The sequence below is a fragment of the Coturnix japonica genome, unplaced genomic scaffold (assembly GCF_054131305.1).
Source record: "Coturnix japonica strain WE unplaced genomic scaffold, WE-NBRP24 Scf041, whole genome shotgun sequence".
NCBI classification, from domain to species: domain Eukaryota; kingdom Metazoa; phylum Chordata; class Aves; order Galliformes; family Phasianidae; genus Coturnix; species Coturnix japonica.
Genome location: NW_028188944.1, coordinates 4,041,630 through 4,063,887, shown reverse-complemented (window position 1 = coordinate 4,063,887; position 22,258 = coordinate 4,041,630). Strand labels below are relative to the sequence as shown.

The 22,258-nt window shown below is 44.0% G+C and overlaps 1 protein-coding gene across 1 annotated transcript; it reads left to right on the top strand.

Moving 5' to 3' along the window:
- The first annotated feature begins 790 nt into the window (after positions 1-790).
- Positions 791-3,424, top strand: LOC146752844 (C-Jun-amino-terminal kinase-interacting protein 3-like). Its single transcript, XM_085531298.1, has 4 exons — positions 791-1,624; positions 2,304-2,406; positions 3,019-3,137; positions 3,384-3,424. Exons 1-4 carry the CDS (start codon positions 1,393-1,395, stop codon positions 3,422-3,424), a joined length of 495 nt encoding a protein of 164 aa, XP_085387424.1. The 5' UTR covers positions 791-1,392.
- The last annotated feature ends 18,834 nt before the right edge of the window (positions 3,425-22,258 follow it).

Genomic DNA, 22,258 nt, shown 5'->3' with positions numbered 1-22,258 from the left:
AATTAAGGGAAGGTGTTAATAAGATTCCAGATTAAAAAAAAAAAAAAGGCTGCAAAGGGTTAATATATTTCAGTATTTCTCTCATCCCATTTTGAATTGCTTTGTTATGTTGTGCAGTTAATGTTAGAACAGTAGAGGAAGACTTAGAAATTAGTGAACCAGCATCACAGCTCCGAGGATGGGAGGCCTGAAGCAGCTGCTGAGCAGTCTGAGCCTCTGCAGCAGTTGCACAGGAGGGGAGAGGCAAGCAGTAACAATTATAGCTGAGTCTGGGTGTGCGGCTGCTGAGCGTCACTGTACCCAATTGCAAGTCATCAGCACATAGAACTCTCCAAATTCATTTTGCCATCTCCCTACTGGCAGCAATTAGAGTGGGCTGCCGTGAAGAAAGGAGAGATCTCATTTGGTACTGGGGATGATTACTGCATCAGTCAAGACATTAATTGGCTGACTTTGAAGCAGCGCTGCTTTAATTGACAAACAAGGGCTGCAGTGTAAAATCCTCACAAAGCCTTACAAGTCTCCCATGTTTTTCAAGAGGTGTTAATACAAGAAATGGGGCTGTAATGTCTGTAAAGCTGAGACTCACTCATGCACATTTCACAATGGAAGTCTGTTGCCTTCGTTAATTTGTCAGCTTCTTATTTTTGAGTTTCTGGGTCTTGCCTTATCAATTTGGGGAGACCACACCTGTTTCTTCTGTGCTGTCAAGCCAGACCCATGCTTGGCAAGCTTCTGTGTAACATCATGCGGGGACATAGGGCTTCCCCCACTAGCAAAATCAGACCATCAGTTTGTTATCTGCTTTGCTTCTGCAGCTTGGTGTAAGAAATACGCTGCTGTTCTCTCAACGCAGGGGATTCTCATTCTTGTTATGTCAGTGGCTTACTGTAATGGCAGCTTCTGGATCCTCTAAGAGCTCGCATCTTTCCCAAGCAATGTCCGTGTTACCTTCCAGTCTTGGGAAATGCTGTCCTGGCTTACTGCGAGTGCCAAAGCCCTTCAGCTTCTGCTGTAGTCAGTGGCAATTGGAGGTGCTTTTCACTTATGAAAAGACCTTCTTCCTTGAGGTGCATGATGAAGAGGTCGCATAATGATGTGGCTTGTGAAGATAACTCTTCATAGTAAGAGAAGAAGGATGTCAGTCCTTTCACAGGTAGGATTTGCTTGCTGAGTTCAGCATGGGAACTCACTGCTGCATTCTGGTTGCAGTGCCACGTGTCTCCAGTGAACGCTGGGCATTTAGTCAGTGCAGTGAGCAAGGCTCATTTTGCTTAATGCTTTAAGGCAGCCATATACCAACAAACCGGAGATTAACTGAAATATATAGCTCTGCTTTTCCCTTTTTATTCTTTCCCTACCCTGGAATTGCCATAATGTCCCCAAGATGAAATGTCTGAATCTGGGCAGTCCTCAGCAGCTGCCACGCCGAGCACCACTGGAACCAAGTCCAACACTCCCACATCATCTGTGCCCTCTGCTGCTGTCACACCCCTGAATGAGAGCATCCAACCCATCAGCGAATACAATGGCACAACCAAGAGCAACAAGAGGACACGAGAAAAGTGGAACAGCCGGAACATGGAAGTCCAGGTCACGCAGGAGATGAGGAATGTCAGCATAGGTATGGGAGCTGGAGCATGTTTATGAATACAGGTTTCTGAGGTTAGCATCAGAACCAGAACCTTTTCTGTGTAATACAGAGGAAATTCCTGTGCTAACGTTCACCAGCTGTTTCCTAACAGGTTGAGACTATAAAACAACGTGCAACATCCTCTAGTGTAGCATTTGAATAAAAAGACTCACAGCTGAGTCCAGTTCTGTATTTTATTATTGCTTGCCCACAGTGCCAGCCTCAACCAAGCAATGAACGCTCTTGTTCTCATGGGCTTTGTAGATTTTACTTCTGGGGCAGCTTGGAAAGGACAAAAATGTCACCTCTAACACATTAAAGGGGCTAATGTAGTACACAGGTGACATCCTTAATCCTTCGGAAATTCTCTATGCAAACAGACATTGTGTTTATGTTGCTTGCCTCAGCTTTCAAATATTTTGGTTTCTAAGTATGTTGGTTTCTATGTAAGTTGGCAAAAGGGGGAGTCCCTTATTTTCTTCCTCAAATATTGGTCTTAGGCTACAGATTATACAGAAACCAGGTTAGATTTCATGCACTGAACTGTGCAGTTTCAAAGTGAAATTTTAACTATATGCAGCACCATGACATTGTCAAGCTGTGCTATTTGCAGCTGCAGAAATGCCTTTAAGGAGCACTGTTGCCATAGATCATGTGTTGTCTTACGTAGGTATGGGAAGCAGTGACGAGTGGTCCGATGTTCAGGACATCATAGACTCTACTCCTGAGCTGGATATGTGTCAGGATCCCCGCCTGGAGCGCCCTGGTAACAGGTATTGGTTGTGACTTTCTGCTCTTGGCCCTCTGTCTTGTTTTTGTGAAGGGTGGATATTGTGGTCCAGAGCTCAAGATGCAGCTGTTTCAGAAAATGCATAAATTCTGCCTAATGCAAAAATGAGGTGCTGGCAGCCTTTGAGATCTCCAGGGAAGGCACATATCAGTAATATGGAAGGATCTGTGTGAGTGGCCCAGGCTGCTCTGAGACAGGAAAAAAGAAATCCAGGGCTGTTCACAGCATTTAAGTCCTTATCTGATCTTACTGCTGTGAGGGTTGCTGTTGAAGTTGGTGGGAGTGTAGGCATCACTGCACAGCCTTAGGACTGCCAGTGGAAGGTTTTCTATGAATTTTTGAGTAGTTATCAGCTATTTGAAAAGGCATCAGCGAGGCAAGGCTGAGGTCATGCAAGGTAGGTATTGGTACATGGTATGGGGAATAAAACATTCTTTTTCCTTTACTTACTGAATTCCCTCAGTCAACCCGTGGCAGAATCCACTCTCAGAGTTTTGACTGTACTGGTCTGTGATGCTCAGTATTTCAGAGTTATGTTCTGGCTTAAACATCACCAAGTAAGAAGAATCCTTGCCTTTCTTTCTTCCAACCACAGCCCAACCCAGGGGATTGTGAACAAAGCGTTTGGCACCAACACAGACTCCCTCTATCATGAACTTTCCACAGCAGGATCCGAGGTGATCGGAGATGTTGATGAAGAAGCAGATCTGCTAGGTAAAATTTGTTGGGACTGTTCTGTTTTCTCTGAAGCAAAGACAGCTCCGTTAGGCTTCTAGAAGCGTTTAGATTCACTCTTTTTTCCGAACTTGGATGTTTGACCTTTAGAAAATGGCATGGAATTTGGGATACACTGTGACTGAAATATGCACCTACAGCAGTAATTCTTACCCAACAGCTTGAGTTAATGGCTGTGTATTTGGGCTGTCTTTGTGTCTGTAAGTTATTTTCCTTTGTTTGAAGATTGCTTCTTCCCCTCCTCCCACAAATCTTCACGCCAGTAATTCTGCATTCTGGCAGCTTCACTTGGAATAGAGATTTTCTTGGAAGTTTGCAAGAAAAAAAAAACCCTTTTGTTAAGATTTCTTTAAGTTTAAGGGGAACAATTGTCGTTCTCGTATGGAAACATCATAGATTTCACTGCAGTTTTTACCTTCTTAGTCAATCCAAGAGAGTTTTGCATTCTCCTTTTAGGCTGATATTGAAGGAGCTTCTTGTATCTGAAGTCTGCTTATGTTCTATGTTCCCAATGAGGACTTTGAAGCAGTCAGAGAAGCAGCTTTGTGTCAGGTAGCAGTCTGATAAAGCTGTGAAAGTGTAGCAGTCCCAGCTGCTTGTGGGTTGTTCCCCCTTTCTCTCATATCTCCTTTCCTGGTCTTCATTATCCCTTTACTCTGGACATAGGGTAGGACTAACAGTTGGGTAATGGGCCCTGCAAAGTCCTTTTTTTCAGTGTTAGGGTGGCCTCCTGTGTTTGCTTTGGAGATTAAAATCTTACTTCATTTAATGGGTGTTTTATGGTGAAAACAGCAGTTGTTACATTAGTGGTAAGTTCATGTATATAAATGATGTTTTTCTATACAGAAGATTAAATGAAATTATCAGACTGAGCCCTGGCGCTGCTGTTGGAAAAAAAAAAATGTTGTAAAATGCAGCTGTCCTTTGCAGGCTGAAATGTGGCTGAAATGTGGCTCCTGCCCTTCCTTCACCCTGTTCATCATGTCTGTTGACTCGCCATTGTGGTGGGGTTGGAATGCACAGAGATATTTAGTCCAGGGTAAGTGACCTAAACATGATAGCACTGAGTGTAGGGTAAGCCAATCTACCCAGCTGCTTGGTATCTGAACCAGATTGCTTCATGCCAGCTGATGAATGTCTGCAGTTCACAGCTATTGGCCAGTGCATTCAGTCAGCAGGTTTACCACTGCATCACCATAGAGCAGTACTTTCAGCTCCAGGTTCAGACAGCCTTTCTGATTGCACTGGAATAGTTTAGAAGTAGGGGAGCAATCATTCCAATAATATCTTTATCAATCAGCTTTGCATGACAAAATATTACAAATAAACATTCATTATGGGAGGACTTGTTTGTCATTGGGTGGAAACCTCTGCAGAAGCATGTTTAGAGCATTATTAATCAGTAGAAGGAGATGTTTGGTTGATTTTTACTTAGTAAATCTGGCAAGAATACCAAATGAAATATCTTGAATTGCTCAGCAGTGACACAATGATGAGTGCAGGAACAGAAGGTGATACTTTTTCAGAGATCTTGCAGCAAACATTGACCATGTTAGCCTGATATCAATTGAAATAACAAGGCCTTTGCTCCTGACAGGTGCTGCAGTGAGATTTACCAATAAGAGCAAAGATGTAGAAAAGATCTCTGCTCCGCTGCGTGAGGAAGCCAAACTGCAGGCTGAGCTTTCAGACACAGGTGCTACTATGGAGTGGATGAAGGATGGGAAGGAGCTCAAGGCCACAGAAAAATATGAACTGCACATTGTGGGGAAGAAACACACCCTGAAAATTAACAACGACTCAATGGATGATGCTGCAAGTTATCAGTGCATCTGTGAGGGGGATAAAATGCTCTATCAGCTTTCACTGAAAGGTATGTGACAGTCTGGGCTGTGCTCTTCCTGCCCAAGGCCAGCAGACTGCATTCACCTGACTCCCCAACAGTTCAGCTGTTGTCAGACAGCATCTGGGGTGTTTTCAGTGGCTGTTTTGACTTGAACTGGCCAATCTGCTTTGTAGAGCCATTTGATTTCTGTGTTCTGTCCTGTGATTCGTCCCTAAGATATAGAGGAAATGAAGGGAAAGATAGGAAACAGAGCATCCCAACCTTCCTGCTCTTCTCTCAGGGTGGCCACGAGAGATGATGTAAACAGCTCTTTTTGTAGCAGTGATCCCAAATGTAGAAGAGACCTGTGAAGAGTCACAGGGATGTTTATTTAGCTGTCATTCCATGGTGGGCTTTTTCTTACACAGATGTAGAGAGAAACTGAACTTTCCCACGCAGGTCTCTGTTTTGCTGCAGGGTGTAGGTCTGATCTCTGAGATCCACACGCTGGGCCTTGATTGCAATAAATGAGAGCCCTTTGTTTGCTCCAGTGGAAGACTTTCCATTTCTGCAGTACCCTCTGCAGATGACACAAATGCAAATGAACCTTCTTCCCAGCAAAAATTGCCTTTTTTTTTTTTACACTGAGTATGCATGAGGCTCTTCTTCATATTCTGCTGGCTTGTCACCCTTGTTGATCCATGGAGAAACAACAAAGCCCTAGAGTAGTGTATGCACTTTGGCATTGGAGAGCTTACTTAATTGCTTCTTCTCAAAGAACAAACTCCAGAGAGACATGGAGACAGCTCTCAACAGAATTGAATAATGGGACTAAATTGATGGAGAGCAGAACTTCCTGCCAAGGCTTGTCAGTTAGTCTTCATTTTGCTTTTCTTCTCTCAGTCATGTTAGCATAATATTTCATAATGGCAAGTCTGCCCCCAGAATTAATTGAATTAGCTGATGGACTTTTCCATGTGCTTTGCACTGTAATGTGACTATCAAATGAGTAATCAATGCTGTTATTTTAAAATCTGTGCTGGCAAACTGTAAGACAAACAACTGCTGTTGGTAGCTTGGTTACTGCAGAATCAGCTTTCGTGTATCTCATAGATAGGGAAGAGACCCTTAAGGGTCAGCTAGTTGGACTCCCCTGCAATGAACAGGGGCACCGCAGCTCCATCAGGTGCTCTGAGCCCTGTCCAGCCTAACTTTGAACATCCTCAGGCTCACCAATCTTATACCCATGCCACACACTCGCAGTATTTCACCATTCAGCATCGCCACTTGTATCTTCTCTTGCTGTAAACCAGAGCTAGCTGGTAAATCATCTGCTGTGCGGGTCAGCTGTGTCTCTCCCATGGGCATCACGTGGCTGCTGGGAGGCTCTGAAGAGCTGCAGCCAGAGGTGTGTCACCCGCTGGGCCTCGTGCCCAAAGGAGCCCACAGGAAAGTGTTGTTGCAGTTTGTCATGCACTGCACTGCCATGAGACTTGACGTGCCAGACATCCTCTGACACGTGACCTCCTGCATCCAGCCAGGACATCTGAGACGTCTCCTTCAGCCTGACGTGGCTGCAGTTTCACACTGGTTTTACTAAGGAAGGAGAAGGCACGTGGATGAAACTCTTTTCCTGCTCTTCCTGGCATTAGCTCATAGTACAAGTAAAGCACTGTCAGGTCAAGCCTGGAGGAGTAATGCTTGTCACTGACATGTTCATGTTCAGGGTGGAGTTGGAGGGTAAAATAACACAAGAAATTGTCATTGAAATTCAATATCTGTGAAATTCAGCTGGCTGCATTCACAGAACCTGGCGTTAAGATCTGTTTTCTGGTTTCTATCTTGAGCCTCTTTTCCATAACCCAGTCCTCATTTATGAACTGAAGCTCTACTGAAAGCCTTTCACTGTGTATGCTCATGCTGCAGCGCAGCGCTTGTGACCTCTAACAGCACATTCACATTCCTCTGATCACAGGATCCTTAAGGTTGATTAAGACCCTCTAGTCCGACTGCTCACCCATCACCACCATGATGCTCACCATCAGCTAGCTAAAAACTCAGCAGAGATGATAGATCAAGCACAACACTGGACTTGGGATGGCTAGACATTCCTAAGATATTGAAGGATTGCTTGCAGGTGGTGTTGGCTCAGGTATTCACCCTGCATCCCACCTCCCGTTCTGTTTGGTTGAGAATCATGCATTCTGCAATTTCACTTTGTAATTCAAAGACCCTGGCTTTATCTGTTGAAAAACTGATCTAAAACAAGCCAAGAAGACTCCGTTGGAACTGGTTGATGCAGAACAAAGGCATCCCCAAAGGACAAGTTGCACTGTTTGATGAACATTATTGGATGAGAGCTAAGCTAAGATTTAAAAGGTTCTGGGGCTGTCTCTGAGCATCAAATACAGAGGAAGCCTGCATGATTCCCTGAGAATGGATACCTCCTACTTTGGTGTTGGGTTAAGGGAACACTAGCAGTAACTCCTATCACAAAATGTCACATGGCTCAGACAAAATGCCATCAAGAGGGCTTAATTAGAAGCACCAAATGGTCACAAGATAGTCTTAGGGCAGGGAAGTAATCTATCTATGTGATATTGATTGATGCTGTTAGTTCTTAACAGCTTGACTCTAGAGGGACTGTTCTTCTTTGGTCACCTAGTTTTAAAAGAATAGATGGCTCCTGTCTATTACAATTTTTAACGCATTATTTGTTCACTGATGCCATAAATATGCCTGTCATAGCAATTGGCCTTGGTATATTCAGTGACTGAAAGCAACAGTAGTTGCTGTAAGAAATGCAGTACTAAGCTAGGTCTGCCTGTAGCTGACAGCCATCAGCTTGCTCCTCAGGCAGGTTCTGTCTGGATGGAATGAAGGGCATGAAATACTGATGCGCTCATCAAACGCTGCTTGTTAGCTTAGAGACAAGGTGTTGAATAGGTTTGATCATGTATTGCAAACACGTTACTTAGCTGCCTTCATTTTAGCTTCAGAAGAACATGTGCAGAATACAGAATTGATTAGAAGAAATAAGAACTCTCTGCATAGAACTTACTCTTTCCTTACACAGGAGAATCAAGCACACGTTTGTATGTGAGTACCTCCAGAGGTGAAACTCGATCACCCAAATGTAATGAGCAGAGACATTACAATCAGTTCTAACTGTATCTTCATGCTGTGCTGAATAAGCCTGTGTCAGGATGTAAACCACTTTCTCTTTTTTTCTTCAGATGGAGCCATTAATTTTGTCAAGAAGCCCAAAACGACTCCAGAAATATCAGTCAGTCCTTCTGAAGACCTGGAGCTGGTGTGTGCGGTGTCAGCTGCAAGTGGAGCTGTCGTATGGAAGAAAGATCAAACAGAGGTGAAGCAGGACCAGAGGACAACCATCATCTCCCAGGGGACGCACCGCAAGCTCATGGTCAAAAATGTGACCCTGAAAGACCAAGGGAGCTACAGCTGTGAAACAAAAGATGACAAAGCAACATTCCAAGTGAAAGTCAGAGGTGAGAAAATGCTTGAAATCCCAGAGATAAAGGAACACTTCATTTTGTGTGTCTTGCATTTGGAGGATCAACTTACAGCCTCTCTGGTGCAAAACCATTTGGCTATAGGACTTTCTTTGTCATCTAGTGTCATAGCTACACTTTTCTACATGTGCTTTTCCATCCAGGAATGAATTACTGCAACAAACCATAGGCAAGGAGGGTAACTTGTGCAGCTCTTGTAGTCATCTGGTGTCTGCAGGGTTACAGTGCAAGAGCACACCAGGCATGCAAGGAGTGAGAAAAGGGGAGGTGTTTGAAGAGATCTGGTTACAAAATTTGAGTGACACAATTAGGTGGAAAATGCCACTAATCAGACTCATAAATGGCCTGGGTTGCAAAGGCCCACAGCGCTCATCCAGTTCCAACCCCCTTCTTCCTATGTGCAGGGTTGCCAAGCAGCAGCCCAGGCTGCCCAGAACCACATCCAGCCTGGCCTTGAATGCCTGCAGGGATGGAGCATCCACAGTCTCCTTGGGCAACCTGTTCTAGAGGGCCGTTCCCTTCTGATTTACTGGAAATGTAGAGAGACATCAGAAGAAAAAAAGAGAAGGGAGGAGGTTCAGCAGTGCATGCAGGTGTTCTAAATCTCATGTCCAAATCTGCTATCAGACTGAGAAATGTTTAGCTTTGTGATATGATGTGATATGATATGATATGAAATGATATGCTTATCATTTCCCAAGGCAAAATAGAGGGGAAAGTATTTTCCTGTCTTAATGAGGCATCACGATGCTCCCTGTGAAGGGCAAGTATAGTGAAAATGGGGAACTGGAGTTAGCTCTGCAGCAGACTACAGCAAAACGGTGTGACTGTTGTGATGTCCCTGCAGAGAAAGAAGACGTGTTTACAAACAAGGACAAGGTACAAAAAGAGGTGAAGGCTGCACTGTACTGACTCAAAATGCCACGCTGAGCTGTGAGGTGGCCCAGGAGAAACGGAGGTGAAGTGGTGCAAAGAGGGGAAACTGATCACCTGGAGCAAGAAGTTCAAGGTGGAGTCAGAGGGCAAACAGCGTCGGCTGGTGGTGAGCCAGGTGGAGAAGAAAGATGCAGGGGAGTACAGCTGCGAGGCTGCTGGCCAGAAACTCACCTTCAAGATTCATGTAACTGCTAGGAAACATATTTTGGTTGATATTCTTTGATTATTCCATAGTCTGGCTGTGGAAACGTCTGTGTGAACGTGTCCTCTTGATTCTGCCATGAAACTGTTTTGGGGAGGATGAAAAGAAATGCTTAGAAACGTGCAGCTAAAATGAATATTTGTTTTTAACAGTGTTTCATCCAGCTCTTCCCCTACGACTACTTTTATAATGAGCTGTCCATAGATGTCCAACTGTGATTTATACAATGTGCAACACTGCTCTACCAGTTGATATTTCAACAGTAGTAGTTACAGATCTCTACTGTGGCTGCACCGAGAAGGTTTGGTTGTCGGTGTCCTAAGAACTTTTAGTCAGAGGCATTGCACTTGCCTTTGGCTTGTTGAATCCCACGTTGACGACCATTCGTTCCATGTTCTGTAAATGTAATGACCAGTCATGAATCCATTGATACCTTTCTAATTGTACGTTTCTCATTAGTCTGGGAGTTCAGAACAGAGGCAGATCTCTCACTCCAGCTGCAGTAGAGATTGCTCTGGTGTCTGTATATTTTGCACATAATCCGGTAAATTTTAACTTAGACTCCAGATAGCCATGGGCACATCAGCTGCATTCTGAGTGACCATTAGTGAGCTGGCTGATGACGAGGGTTTGTCTTCTGTTTTATTTGTAGCTGCACTCTGCTGGTTTTTGCTCATAAGTCAACTTGTTCTCTGTTAACTTTACAGTTCTTGTCTTGTATTCTGAGCTGATCAGGACAGGGAATCTGTTTTCTCCTCTTCTTTCTTATGGCAGTGAACACATTGGAGCTTAATCCTGGTCAAGGTTTGGCTTTTGATCAGCTATGTGGAGGAGCAACTGTACTGGGAGTCTACTGCCTTTCTGCTCACACAGACCTGGTGTCCTTGCAGGGCATAGCTTGCATTCTGTTCCCTTGTAAAGGTTGCAGTCTTTGCTCTCTCCATCTTGGGGCATTCTGCTCCTTCAGTCCCTGGTGTGCAATATATCTCTGCTCCTGTAGTAGACAGTTTTGCTGCTGCCTGCAGTGTAGACTCTAAACTATCAGCTTTTACTGTTCCCACACCACATGGATGTGATTCTGGGGCCTTTGGATCTGTTCCGTGAGTTGTGTAGCTCATGCTTTTGGCTCAGGATACTGGCAGTTTCAGCAAAGAGTGGATTACAGAAAGGGTAGATTTGGGAGGTATCTGTCAGAGAAAATGAAATATGAATGATGACAGAAAGACTATGGCAACAGCTGGAATCAACCAAGTTAATCCTCAGCAGCCAAAGCCAGCCCACGTCTTATTGCAGAGGTGTAGGGAGAAAACCCAGCAATGTAGTGCTTTTACACTTGAATTTTGCTAGCTGAGGGCTATTATTAGCTGTTTGCCTCAGAAACCAAACGTTTTCTGTTCTCTTTCAGACCGGATGAGCTCATGGCTGCACAGGGTAATGTAATACCTCCTCCACTGCCATACGTGGAGAGTGCTTGCCTAGCTACCGTTTCTCATGTGTACCACCGTAACATGATGTGCAAGTCCAGCCCTCACTGCAAAATGATGTGGTGTGAAAGTCAGGAGGGATTATGAGTACTCTTGGAGTGGTTGGCTCTTTCACTACAGAAATCCTCATCTTACTAGCTTCTCCCAAAGTGCAATGGCTTTCTGAGTCTTAATTTCTCCTCTTACCATTGCACTCAGAAAGTTTTTCAGGGTTCCTCTACCCCAGGGTTCCACTGGTAGCACAGAACAATCCCATTTTAAGGACATGTTGAATGTTAGGTGCTGAGTGTTGAGCATTATGGGATGCAGATTAGACCTTCTTGCTTAAAAGAAACAAGTGCTGCACACCTTGGAAACCTATAGAAAACTAGACTAAAAAGGGCTGATTCTGCCATCTCATTATCTCAGTATTTGTGGTGCACGCTGAAATCTTTATTTGAAGTGGGCCAAAGCTCCATTGCATTTGTGAGAAGTTTTGCATCACCTGGTTGGTCTAGGCCATGTTTGTTGTCTTGCTAATAAGCAAGCCTTCTGATCTTCATCAAATCATTGCGTTTGGAAAAGACCACAAAGATCCCCACATCCAGCCTCAACCCATCCCACCATGCACACTGCCCACGTCCCTCAGTGCCACATCTCCATGGTTATTGAACACTTCCAGGGATGGTGACCCCACCACCTCCCTGCAAAGCTGTTCCACCACATCACCACTCCTCTTCAGAAGAAGTTTTTCTTAACATCCAACTTGAACCTCCCCTGAAAATCATCAGTCAGAACAGGGGCTGTTTAAAGATGGGCGGAGAGAATGATGCTTCTACAGTCAATACAAGCAGGGAGATCAAATGTAGAGTGTGTCAACTGCATTCTTGCATTGGCTTGCTGCCCTGCTCCCTCGCCTTCAGTGGACTGCAGTGCTGGTGGTAGAGCTGTGGTGTGAATCCTGGGATTGCACGTACTGCAACGGTCAGCAGCACAGGAACTTGAGCTGAACTTACCCTTCTGGGCAGCTGCTGCCACTCAGAATTCAGACAGCATGCAGAGGAGAAAGTCATGAAGGAAGGGAAAGGGATGGCAGCAGAAGGCTTCACAGAGTGACAGCGGGGAGGAAGGAGATAGGGGACAGGTCCTGGAAGGGTTTGCCATGACTGCTGGGGAGCAGGAGCCTTCCCGGTCACCTGAGCTGGGTATGCCTGGATATGCTTGCATGAATGATCTGAATGAGTGGTCTTCCATGTCTCCACTGCAAATAAAAGGCAATGTCAATCCCCCTCACACCTGCTAGTCCTGCATTCATGCTTGGAGCCTCTGTCTTGGTATCAGCATCAGGACCCTGGGATCTTTCCTGGGACCCAAACAAGCATAGGAAGCTTATTCAAAATTGCTCTGCTGTTAGAAGCTGGCTAACACTAGAGAAGTCCATGATGTAAGTGCGTCAGAAATATTCTGCACTTCTACAGCCTTTTGTAGGGCAAACCATGGAATAGAAATGGAAGCCCATTTATTTAGGGTTTATCTGTTCTCCCACGCCTCAAATAGGAACTAGCATGAATGCTCTCAGCAACCAGTTGTTGGTAAAAGGAGAACCAGATAAAACAGTCATTAAAGTAATCAATAAAAGATTCAATGTATCAATCGATCCCACTTAGCAAAGTGATTAACTGAATCACCTTAACTGAAGTGTGTATGCCTAACTAATTACACTTGCTATCTCTCTGATGCTAACTCCATTTGTTGACACAAAGGGTAAGGTGGGCTTTAAACACTTTCTTCTTTATGTGTTAGGTATTAAGAGGAGATGACCTCAGCCAGTTCTCTGAAGAATCAGGGGTTGCTGAGAGTAGAAAACCATGCTTTATGCATAAAACTGAGCTACAAAACCTAATGTAGGCCAGATATTCACCATATTAAGGGCTATATCATTACCATAGGGTAGAGTCAAAAGATGGTTTTCTGCTCTTAAATTTCTATGGTTTCCTGATTTTGAGGTCTTCACTTCATAATTGAGCTGTACTTGGCTGATCTCCAGTGTAGAGTGGAGCAATATCAAAAAGACAGACAGATGAAGATCTGTCATTGTCTTCATTAGAAGAAATCTGAAAATTAGGAGTCCAAGCTGATAGTAAAGACTACCCAGAGGGATGGGATGACCATAGGGACTGTGCTGAGGATGCATTATAATGTGTGATAAACACTGTGAAGCAGTGTTGCTCCAGGAAATGGTCCAATACAACATAGAAGCAACTTTTAACGTCTTCCAGTCACAAGTTGCTCATATCTAATGTATATTTTACCCAGTGTTTTCCAGTTCCAGAAGCAGAGGATGCCTTTATCAACAAGCAGAAGGTGCAGAAGGAGGTGAAGGCTGCACCAACAGAAAATGCCACGCTGAGCTGCGAGGTGGCCCAGGAGAAGACGGAGGTGAAGTGGTACAAGGAGGGGAAACTGATCACCTCGAGCAAGAAGTTCAAGGTGGAGTCAGAGGGCAAACAGCGTCGGCTGGTGGTGAGCCAGGTGGAGAAGAAAGATGCAGGGGAGTACAGCTGCGAGGCTGCTGGCCAGAAACTCACCTTCAAGATTGATGTCACAGGTAAGACAGGTGTTGTCTGAAATACAGCAGAGAACAGTAAAGTAAAATCTACTTTCCATTATACAGTGATCCATTTGCAGTAGTCTGTGCTGAGGTTTTTCCCCTATACTTTATTGCCTGGGTTTGTAGCAAGTATTTGGATTTAGTATGGCACAAAGACCTGTTTCAGTCTGTCTGTAGAATAATAATTACTGATATATGTACAGTGGAAGCAATATTCAAGATATTATTCAAATCTCTCCAGTGCCTGAGATCCCAAACTGTAATTCTTGTTCACCGAAACATTTGACTAAGATAAGTATGTGCAGTGAGGCTGGAGTGCATGTTGTACGTGCAGCCTTTCGTGGCAGGAGAAGCAGGAACTTCTCCTAGTAGTACACTGCCTTTTTACTATGCCTTTATGTTGGAGGCTGCATCTGGATAGGTGAGTCTGCTACTCACAGTAAGAGACCTGGTAGAGCTGACTATTCCCAGAGCTCAAAGTAAGATAGATATCTGCAAATCACACACAAAGAACAAAGGACTGCGTTGGTGAGCATATTTCCTTTGTGCCTTTGACAGTCACAGTTGTGGCAATGGTAGAGGCCATGAGGAGTCTGTTCAGGAAGCCAGGAGTACTGTTCTGGGTCATGAAAAGGCAGCCAGTGGTTTGACTATCACATGTTTATGTGTTTTGATGTTTCACAGTGGGTCTTAAGCAAAAGGAACTCAAATTTTGGTTGCCTGCAGGACAGATGTTCTTTTGGGTTCAATATGTTTGCATAGTGACTTGCAACCATGGGACTGGTGTTCAAGGACCCTCTTGGTTCCTTCAGTTCCTAGGTTCTTTCTTGCCTAGATTTGACACTTTGTTTCAACAGAAGAGCTGATATTCTCTAGTGAAGGCTATTATTTTGGGCACAAGTGGTAACCTAAACCTGTTCCAACCTGTACATAAAAACCTGCAAGATGGTCTCATTTCAGTCCTTCTGTTTTTCTTTTCTTCCCTCAGAGCCAAAACCTGTGTTTATAAACCAGTAGCAGGTGCAGAAAGAGGTGAGTGCTGCCCTGGCAGCAAGTGCCTCCCTCAGCTGTGAAGTAGCACAGGATCCAACTGGAGTAAAATGGTACAAGGATGGAAGACTGCTTGCCTCCTCCAGAAAGTTCAAACTGGAATCTGTGGGCAAAACACGGCATCTGGTTGTGGAGCAGCTGGAGAAGAAAGATGCTGGAGAATACATCTGCGAGGCTGCTGGCCAGAAGATGACCTTCGAGCTGGAAACAACTGGTGAGCATTCAGAAATTCTCAGCCAGGATTTTGTAGCCTTGTTGTGAACTGGGTTTTAGGGTGAAATCTCAGTTTTCTTTGCACCTGACAGTGTGGGAATTTGCTCTGGCCCTTTGTGTACCTCCCCGGTGCTCAGCTGTTCCTTCCCTTTCTTGGGGATAACGTCATTTATTCAAGGTGATGTCCAAACGGGCTTGTTAACAGTCCTCTGCAGTGCTTTAAGCTGTCATATGTCAGCCAGAATTTATGCATGTTCTATAGCCATTCCTACATGTTGAAAACACTGCACTGTGCTTAAGCTTCAGCATATGTTCCAGTAAGTACAGTTCCATTAATTCTAGGGAATTGGGTGAATTAAGCATAGATCTGAAGGCTCCCTTTGCTCAGTGCAGAGATGGAAGGACTAATGGAGATTTGACTTGATATTTTCCCTTCTAGGATGGGAAGGAGCTCCGTCAAAGTAAAAAAGTGGGCATTACTTCCCAGGGAAATAAGAGAAGTCTCATTATTCACAAGAGGTGAACTCTCATTTTCTCTCTCAGTCTGCAACCAGGTTAAGTTGCTGTTTCAGTACAGGCTGTTTTATGCAGGAACTCTGATCCTGAGGTTAATCCAAGTTGTATCCAGGCCCTTCAGAAGGAAAGGGAAATAGCAGCACAGAAATATGGTCTGATTCTGACATAAAGAAGTGCTGACCTGGACAGTTAAAAAGGATTGTGTGATGTTCAAGGGATTTTGAAGCAAAGATGTCCCCTAGGTAAGATTTGTGGCTGACATTCCCCGTTCATTGTGGGCACACAAGCTAAGGAGAGACTAGTGATGAGCATGCAGAGAAGCCAATGATTCAGACAGGTTTGTAGTGACACGACATTGTAGAGTTCTGTCTAGTTCTCCTTGGCATAGTTTGGAAAATAAAGATGAGGAGATTGGTGGTAACCAATATGGCTTCCTCAAGGTCAAGCCATGCCTGACAAACTTGGTGGCCTTTCATGATGGAGTAACAGCATCAGTGGATAATGGGAGAGCAACTGACATCATCTACTTGGACTTGTGCAGAGCATTTGATCCCGTCCTGCATGACATCCTGGTCACCAAACTGGAGAAAAATGGTTTTGATGGATGGACCAGTTGCAGGATAGGGAACTGTCTGGATGGTCACACTCAGAGAGCAGCAGTCAATAGCTCAGTGTCCAGGTGGAGGGTGGTGTTGGGACCGGTGTTATTTAACATTTTTGTAGGCAACATGGACAGTGGAATCAAATGCAGCCTCAGCAAGTTTGCAGATGACACCAAGCTGAGCGGTGCTGTTGATGTGCTAGAGGGAAGGGATGCTACCCAGAGGGACCTGGACAGGCTGGAGAGGTGGGCCCTTGGCAGCCTCATGAACTTGAGTGTGGCCAAGTACAAGGCCCTGCACCTGGGTCAGGGCAATCCCAAGCACAGGCACAGGCTTAGAGGAGAATGATTTGAGAGAAGCCTTGACCCTGAGGAGAAGAGTTGGTGTGGAGGGAGGTGTCCCTGCCTATAGCAGGGGCATTGGAACTAAATGACCTTAAAGATTCAGTCAGTTCTATTCTTTTTCTACCCTTAATTTTGCTTGAAAGGTTTTAGAATAAATGAGATTCTGGTTTCCATGAAAACTGTTTGCAGGGAGCTCCATTGTAGCTAGTAAGTCTATCTTTAAGTTCAAGGGCAATAATGCATTGACTGTGTTGAAGAGAGAAATGACTCAGGAATGGATGATGGTTTAGAATAAAACATAATCCTACTTATTTTCTATGCAAATATGTGTAAGGAAAAGATGCTGCACTCAGTTCTGGAAATATCCTGACAAATATATCTCTACTGTTTCACAGCTGGAGATATCAAGATTGTTAAAGCACTGGAAGATGTGGAAGTGAATGAATATGGGAGTGCATCTTTTGTCTGTGAGATTTCACACGATGAGGTTCAGAGCCAGTGGTACAAAGATGACAACAAGCTGAAGGCTGATGACAACATCAGAATGCGGCAAGATGGTAGGGTGTAAGAGGGGGATCTTTCTCCTGAGTGGGGGGTGGGTTGGAGATCAAGCATATAAGACATCTGAAATGAAGTGAAGAGGGTTCAGAAGGGAGTTCCCCTTTTGTTTTGGGACTGAGGTTAGGGTGGAACAAGTGACATGGTGGGATGCTTAGTGTGGGAAGTGTGATGCTATCCCACCATCCCACACTGCCGGGAGCAGGTAGGAAATGAGTGCAGTTATTTCCAAAGTGGGGGTGAACAGGGCAGTCAGTTCACCTCTCCAAAGGGGTTTTGTCTGACAGTGAGTGTGATCCTTCTGTATCAGGTACTTTGAAGGTGACGATGGCCGCATTCAGTCAGTCCTTGTAGAAGCCATGTTTAGATTACACTTTGGTGGGGATGTGGACGTGGAGGAATGGGTGGTTTCATTGACATGAGAGAACAGGCAGTGATGCTGTGAAACCAGATGGATGATGCTCAGCCTGGCCACGTGCCTCAGAGCTCTTTGCTCAAGGAAGCCAAGTGTAGTTGTGGGTTTGCTCTCAAGAGCACAGTTTGGTAGGGATGAGCTGGCGGTTGGACTAGATGACCTTAGTGGTCCTTTCCAGCCTTAGTGACTCTGTGGTTCTCTGCTTCAGGAAAGAGCTACTCGCTGACTTACACACGTGTCCAAGTCAAGGATGCAGCAGAAATAAAATCTTGTAGCAGAAAAGGCAGAATCTCGTGAATCTTGTGCCCATCTTACAGTTAAAGGTAATTATGCTTCTGATGACGATTTTGCTTAAATTATATTATAAACGAGCTAACATCCTTTGCTTTAATGTCAAGGAAGTTAAACACCACCAGGACCTTTCACAGAAATAAAAACTCCTACCTACCTACCTACCTTTCTGCCCACAAAATATCCAGCTTCTCTTTTGGAATTTACTTTTGCTAAGTAAGACAGATTATTTTGTTAGGAGGTTGATTTTCTACCTTTAGACTTCAGATTTGTGTTTGAACGTTGAGGGATAAAAAACATAGCTTGACTTTTTCTTCATTTTCTCTTGCTGTTTGAAAAGAACACAGGGTTTTTGTGTTTTTTTTTTAATATATACAATGTTAGGGTATACATATATGATGTTAAGTGTGATAAAGAAAAGGGAGACATTTGAGTTAGCACACTACTCAAGAGTTCAGTCCCCAGCTTTGCCACTGTTACAATTATAAGGGCAAGAACTTCCTGGAAAATGAATTTCTCCTAAGTAGAGTCATTACATTTGAGCTACAGAGACCTTTACTAGGTGAAAACTTGTTGTTCAGAGCTAAGTTGCTGTATTTAACCGAAGTAATTCTCAATGTCCGTGTTTCATTGAACCTCTTTTCCATTTCGTAATGCGAGGAGTTTGATATTGGGATGGGAAGGTCATGGTTTGATTTAGTTGTTGGACTGGGAATCAGAAGATCTGGGCTCTTTTCAGATTGTCAATCTTATTGTCTGACTTCTTAACAACATTCTTTTCTTTCTATTATTTTTTAATGATGTTTCAAGGCATTCTGAGCTGATAGGTGTAGTGTTCATGTGCAGTAATGCTGACGTGAGTAAGTAGGGTGATAATGTAAGGGTATTTTACATTCCTTCTAAATCTCTGCTTTCTCTTGTTCCATCCTTCTTAAAGAGCAATCCATTAATCTAGTAAAGGAGCTGTGTGATGACTATGTGACTGAGCCTGAAGAAGCCAGATTTGAATGCGAGATATCCATTCCTTCTGTGAAACCTCCCGAGTGGTATCTACGTGGGGAAGTCTTACAGGCTGGCAGAAACTTGATTATGCAGCAAGAAGGCACCATCCACCAGCTGACCATACCGAAAACCACCACTGATATGACAAGCACCATTCAGTTCTCAATTGGCAAATCAAAATCCACAGCCAATCTGCTTTTCAGAGGTAACATATCCAGGCTTGGTTTACATCATGAAGATGAAGAATTAATTAACGTACAGTCTTCCTTCACTGGGGTCTTTGAAATATTGTGTGTGTGTCTGGAGGGTCTGCTCCATTTCCAGTTCAAAGTCGTTGGACACTAAATGAGACAGCTGCATCTCAGTAAAAGATCTGTTTGAATATTTGTAATGTGCTTACTATTCAGATCTACAGAGCTGAGGTTTTGTCCTTGGCTATACCAAAGAAGTCAAATCAGGTGAAATTAATTGTATTTCTGAACTAGACAAGTTGAAGTTTGGTAGCACCTAAATTTGATGCAGTTTGTCATTGATTTCATCTGAAAGAAACTTGCAGGCTTTTTATCTGCTGTTGTGCCCAGCGTAAGAGTCTCCATTCACATCCTAAAGTACTTGTTATATTTTCAACTCACTCTTATTTGAATAAAAGCCTCAACAATTGGGAGCAATTTAATAAGCACAGAACAAGAGCTGGACCTTGCATTTGGTAGATAATATACAGTATTACTTTATAGAAATGTAGTCAATGGCATTCCCTATAGACAATCATTTGTTTTATCTTTAGAGTCGTTCAAAGAACCATTGTGAACTTGACATTAATTGGAATGGAATACATGCAAGAGACTTTCCTCTTCTTCCAATTGTCCTCATTCTTTCTTCTCTTCCACCCCTGCTTTGCAGATTACCATATACAAATCACCAGGAAGTTGGAGGACAAGACAGTTTTGGAACGTCATTCTGTCATCCTGTCCTGTGACTTCAGGCCTTCTCCAAAGGTTGTGAAATGGTTCAAGGGCCACACACTCATCAAGCCCTCTGAGAAGTACAAGATCAAGAGGGATAAGCATTCAGCAGAGCTCAAGATTCTGAAGCTGAAGCCCGATGATGCTGGTGTGTACAAGTGCAAGGCAGGAATTGCAGAGACTGAAACCACGCTGACAGCTGAAGGTAAGAGCAGGGGGGGTGGTCTCTTACATGTCCTATTTCACCTCAGATTTCTCTTCTTGGGGTTGATTTCTGCCGTTCTCTCCTGCTAACTTTATAAATGTATAATCTTCACTGAGAAGATTACACAAAGATCATCTAGTCCAACCATTCTACCACATCCCAGTATGATTTATAGTAACAGTGGTAACAGTTCACCTTGTTTCCCCACAGCCCGCAATGTAGAAGTAACGAAGCACCTGCAGGATGTAGAAATTGAAGAAGAGAGCTCTGCTGTCTTCTCCTGCGAGCTGTCCCATGATGACGAGGACGTGGAATGGTTCCTGAATGGCAACCTCCTTTACACCAACACTTACAATGACATCAAGAACGTTGGCAATTGCTGCACACTGACAATGAAGCAGGTTAAGCCTGAGGATGCTGGCACAGTGACAGTGAAGTCAGACAAGGTGTCAGAAACCGCACCTGAAGGTGATAGGTGGGTCTGATCACACCCCTCCTGGATGTAAGAGATGCTAAGGAGCTCCAGTTCATTCTATTGTGCAGCAGTCCTGCTTCTAAAGCTGACCTCTCTGGGGTGACAAGTCATCAGAGGCTTTCTTCCAGTGGAAGGTTCCATTGCAGCAGATATCAACGAAGGAGGATGGTTTTGGTGTCCTGCCAAAGCATTCCATTGCTTTTTATCATCATTTTATTTAGCACAAGGAGAGTTACAAGAGCAATTTCTTTTACTGCTTCAGTAACATGCAGTGTCAATGCTGTTGTCTCCAAGGATTTATGACTGCAGGGAGAGATCATTCAGTGTGTGTTTTGCCTCTGGGATGACTAATGACCAGGCTGTGAGCAACCTGATCTAGCTGTGAATGTCCCTGTTTATTGCAGGGGAGCTGGGCTAGATGGCCTTTAAGGGTCTCTTCCAATTCTAAGGGTACTGTGATTCTAATCTGCTCTCCCCAGCAATTAAGCTCTTTTACTCTATGCGCTCAGAGTTTGAAGGATTTCCTCTTTCTCCTTTCTTTTGCATTTGGTGGAAGTTTTTTCCCCAGTATAAACATCTGATGTGTGAAATAGAAGACAGATAAGAGGAGTCAATAATACAGGAAAATCAAAAGTGTTCCTCTTAATCCTGTGGCCTGCTGTATGAGCTCTGCTCCATGTGAGGGCAATGCCAGCTCTCCAGCTTTAGAGGAGCTGCATCCCAATTACTTCATATGATATCAGTCCCACCCAAGGCAATGCAGGCTGTCCCTCCTGTTCCCTGTATTCTCCTACTGATTAGTTCAGAATTCCATAAAGTGTATTCAGTCAACAGACATGAAACCGCTTTAGGTTCTATCTTGGTGTCGTCAGTAGTGGTGAAGATTTATTTATCCCTCTTTAAAAATCTGAAAGCAACTGGAAATGTCTAATCTTCTGTATCATGTTGTTCTGTTTTGCCTGTTTAATTGCAGAGAAGCCTGCTGTCTTCATGAAGTCCTTGGATGATGTTTTTGGTGAGGAGCGGGGTGTGATTAAATTGGAATGCGAAGTCTCTAAAGAGAAGGTCTTAGAGAATACATCAGTAAGGAATGCAGCCATGTTCTGCAAATCCTGAGTTAAAACACCAGTACTGCTACTCATGTCAGTCACAAATGCCTTTTCTCCATATAAACCTCATACTAACCTATCTCTTACCTTCCAGAGCTGAATAGTGGCATTACCAAACGGCTGAAAAACACTGAAATCCAGGAGGGAGAAGATTGTACTTTTGAATGCATTCCGTCCCATGAAAGCATTGATGAGTTCAACTGGACACTGACTGGAAGCAGAGTGGAAAGTGGTGGACGATTTAAAGCTTCTAACGTGAGTCGGAAATATACTCTCATTATCAAAAGTGTGACTCCTACTGGCGCTGGGGAAGTCGTTTTTTACTGCCCGTGGTCTAACCTCCAAAGCCTCTCTGTCTGTGAAAGGTAATGAGATGGGAGAGATTCTGGGGCCTGATTCCTTCAACTGTCTTCTGATAAGATTGTCGTGAGAGCTAACTCATAATATGGTTAAAGTGAATAGCAACCTTCTACTTGAAACTCAGAGCACTGAGAATTTCTCTTAAAAATAGGTAAAAGGACGAAACATTTTACACAAATGTGAGAACTACCCAAAGCACTGGGGTAGTGCTGGAAATGGGCATCTCACTACAGCTTGTTCCATTAACAGTAAATCAGGAATGATCTGTTGAGGGAACTGTGGGAGCAAATATCCTCTAAGTATAAGCTGAAGGGATGGCCTTCACATCATCTAGCTGTACAACAAATTCCTATCTAGAACATGTGCATCTGAGAGCATCATCTGAGGCTCCCAGTGTGATGAGTGGAGAGAAGAAGGAGGCAGTT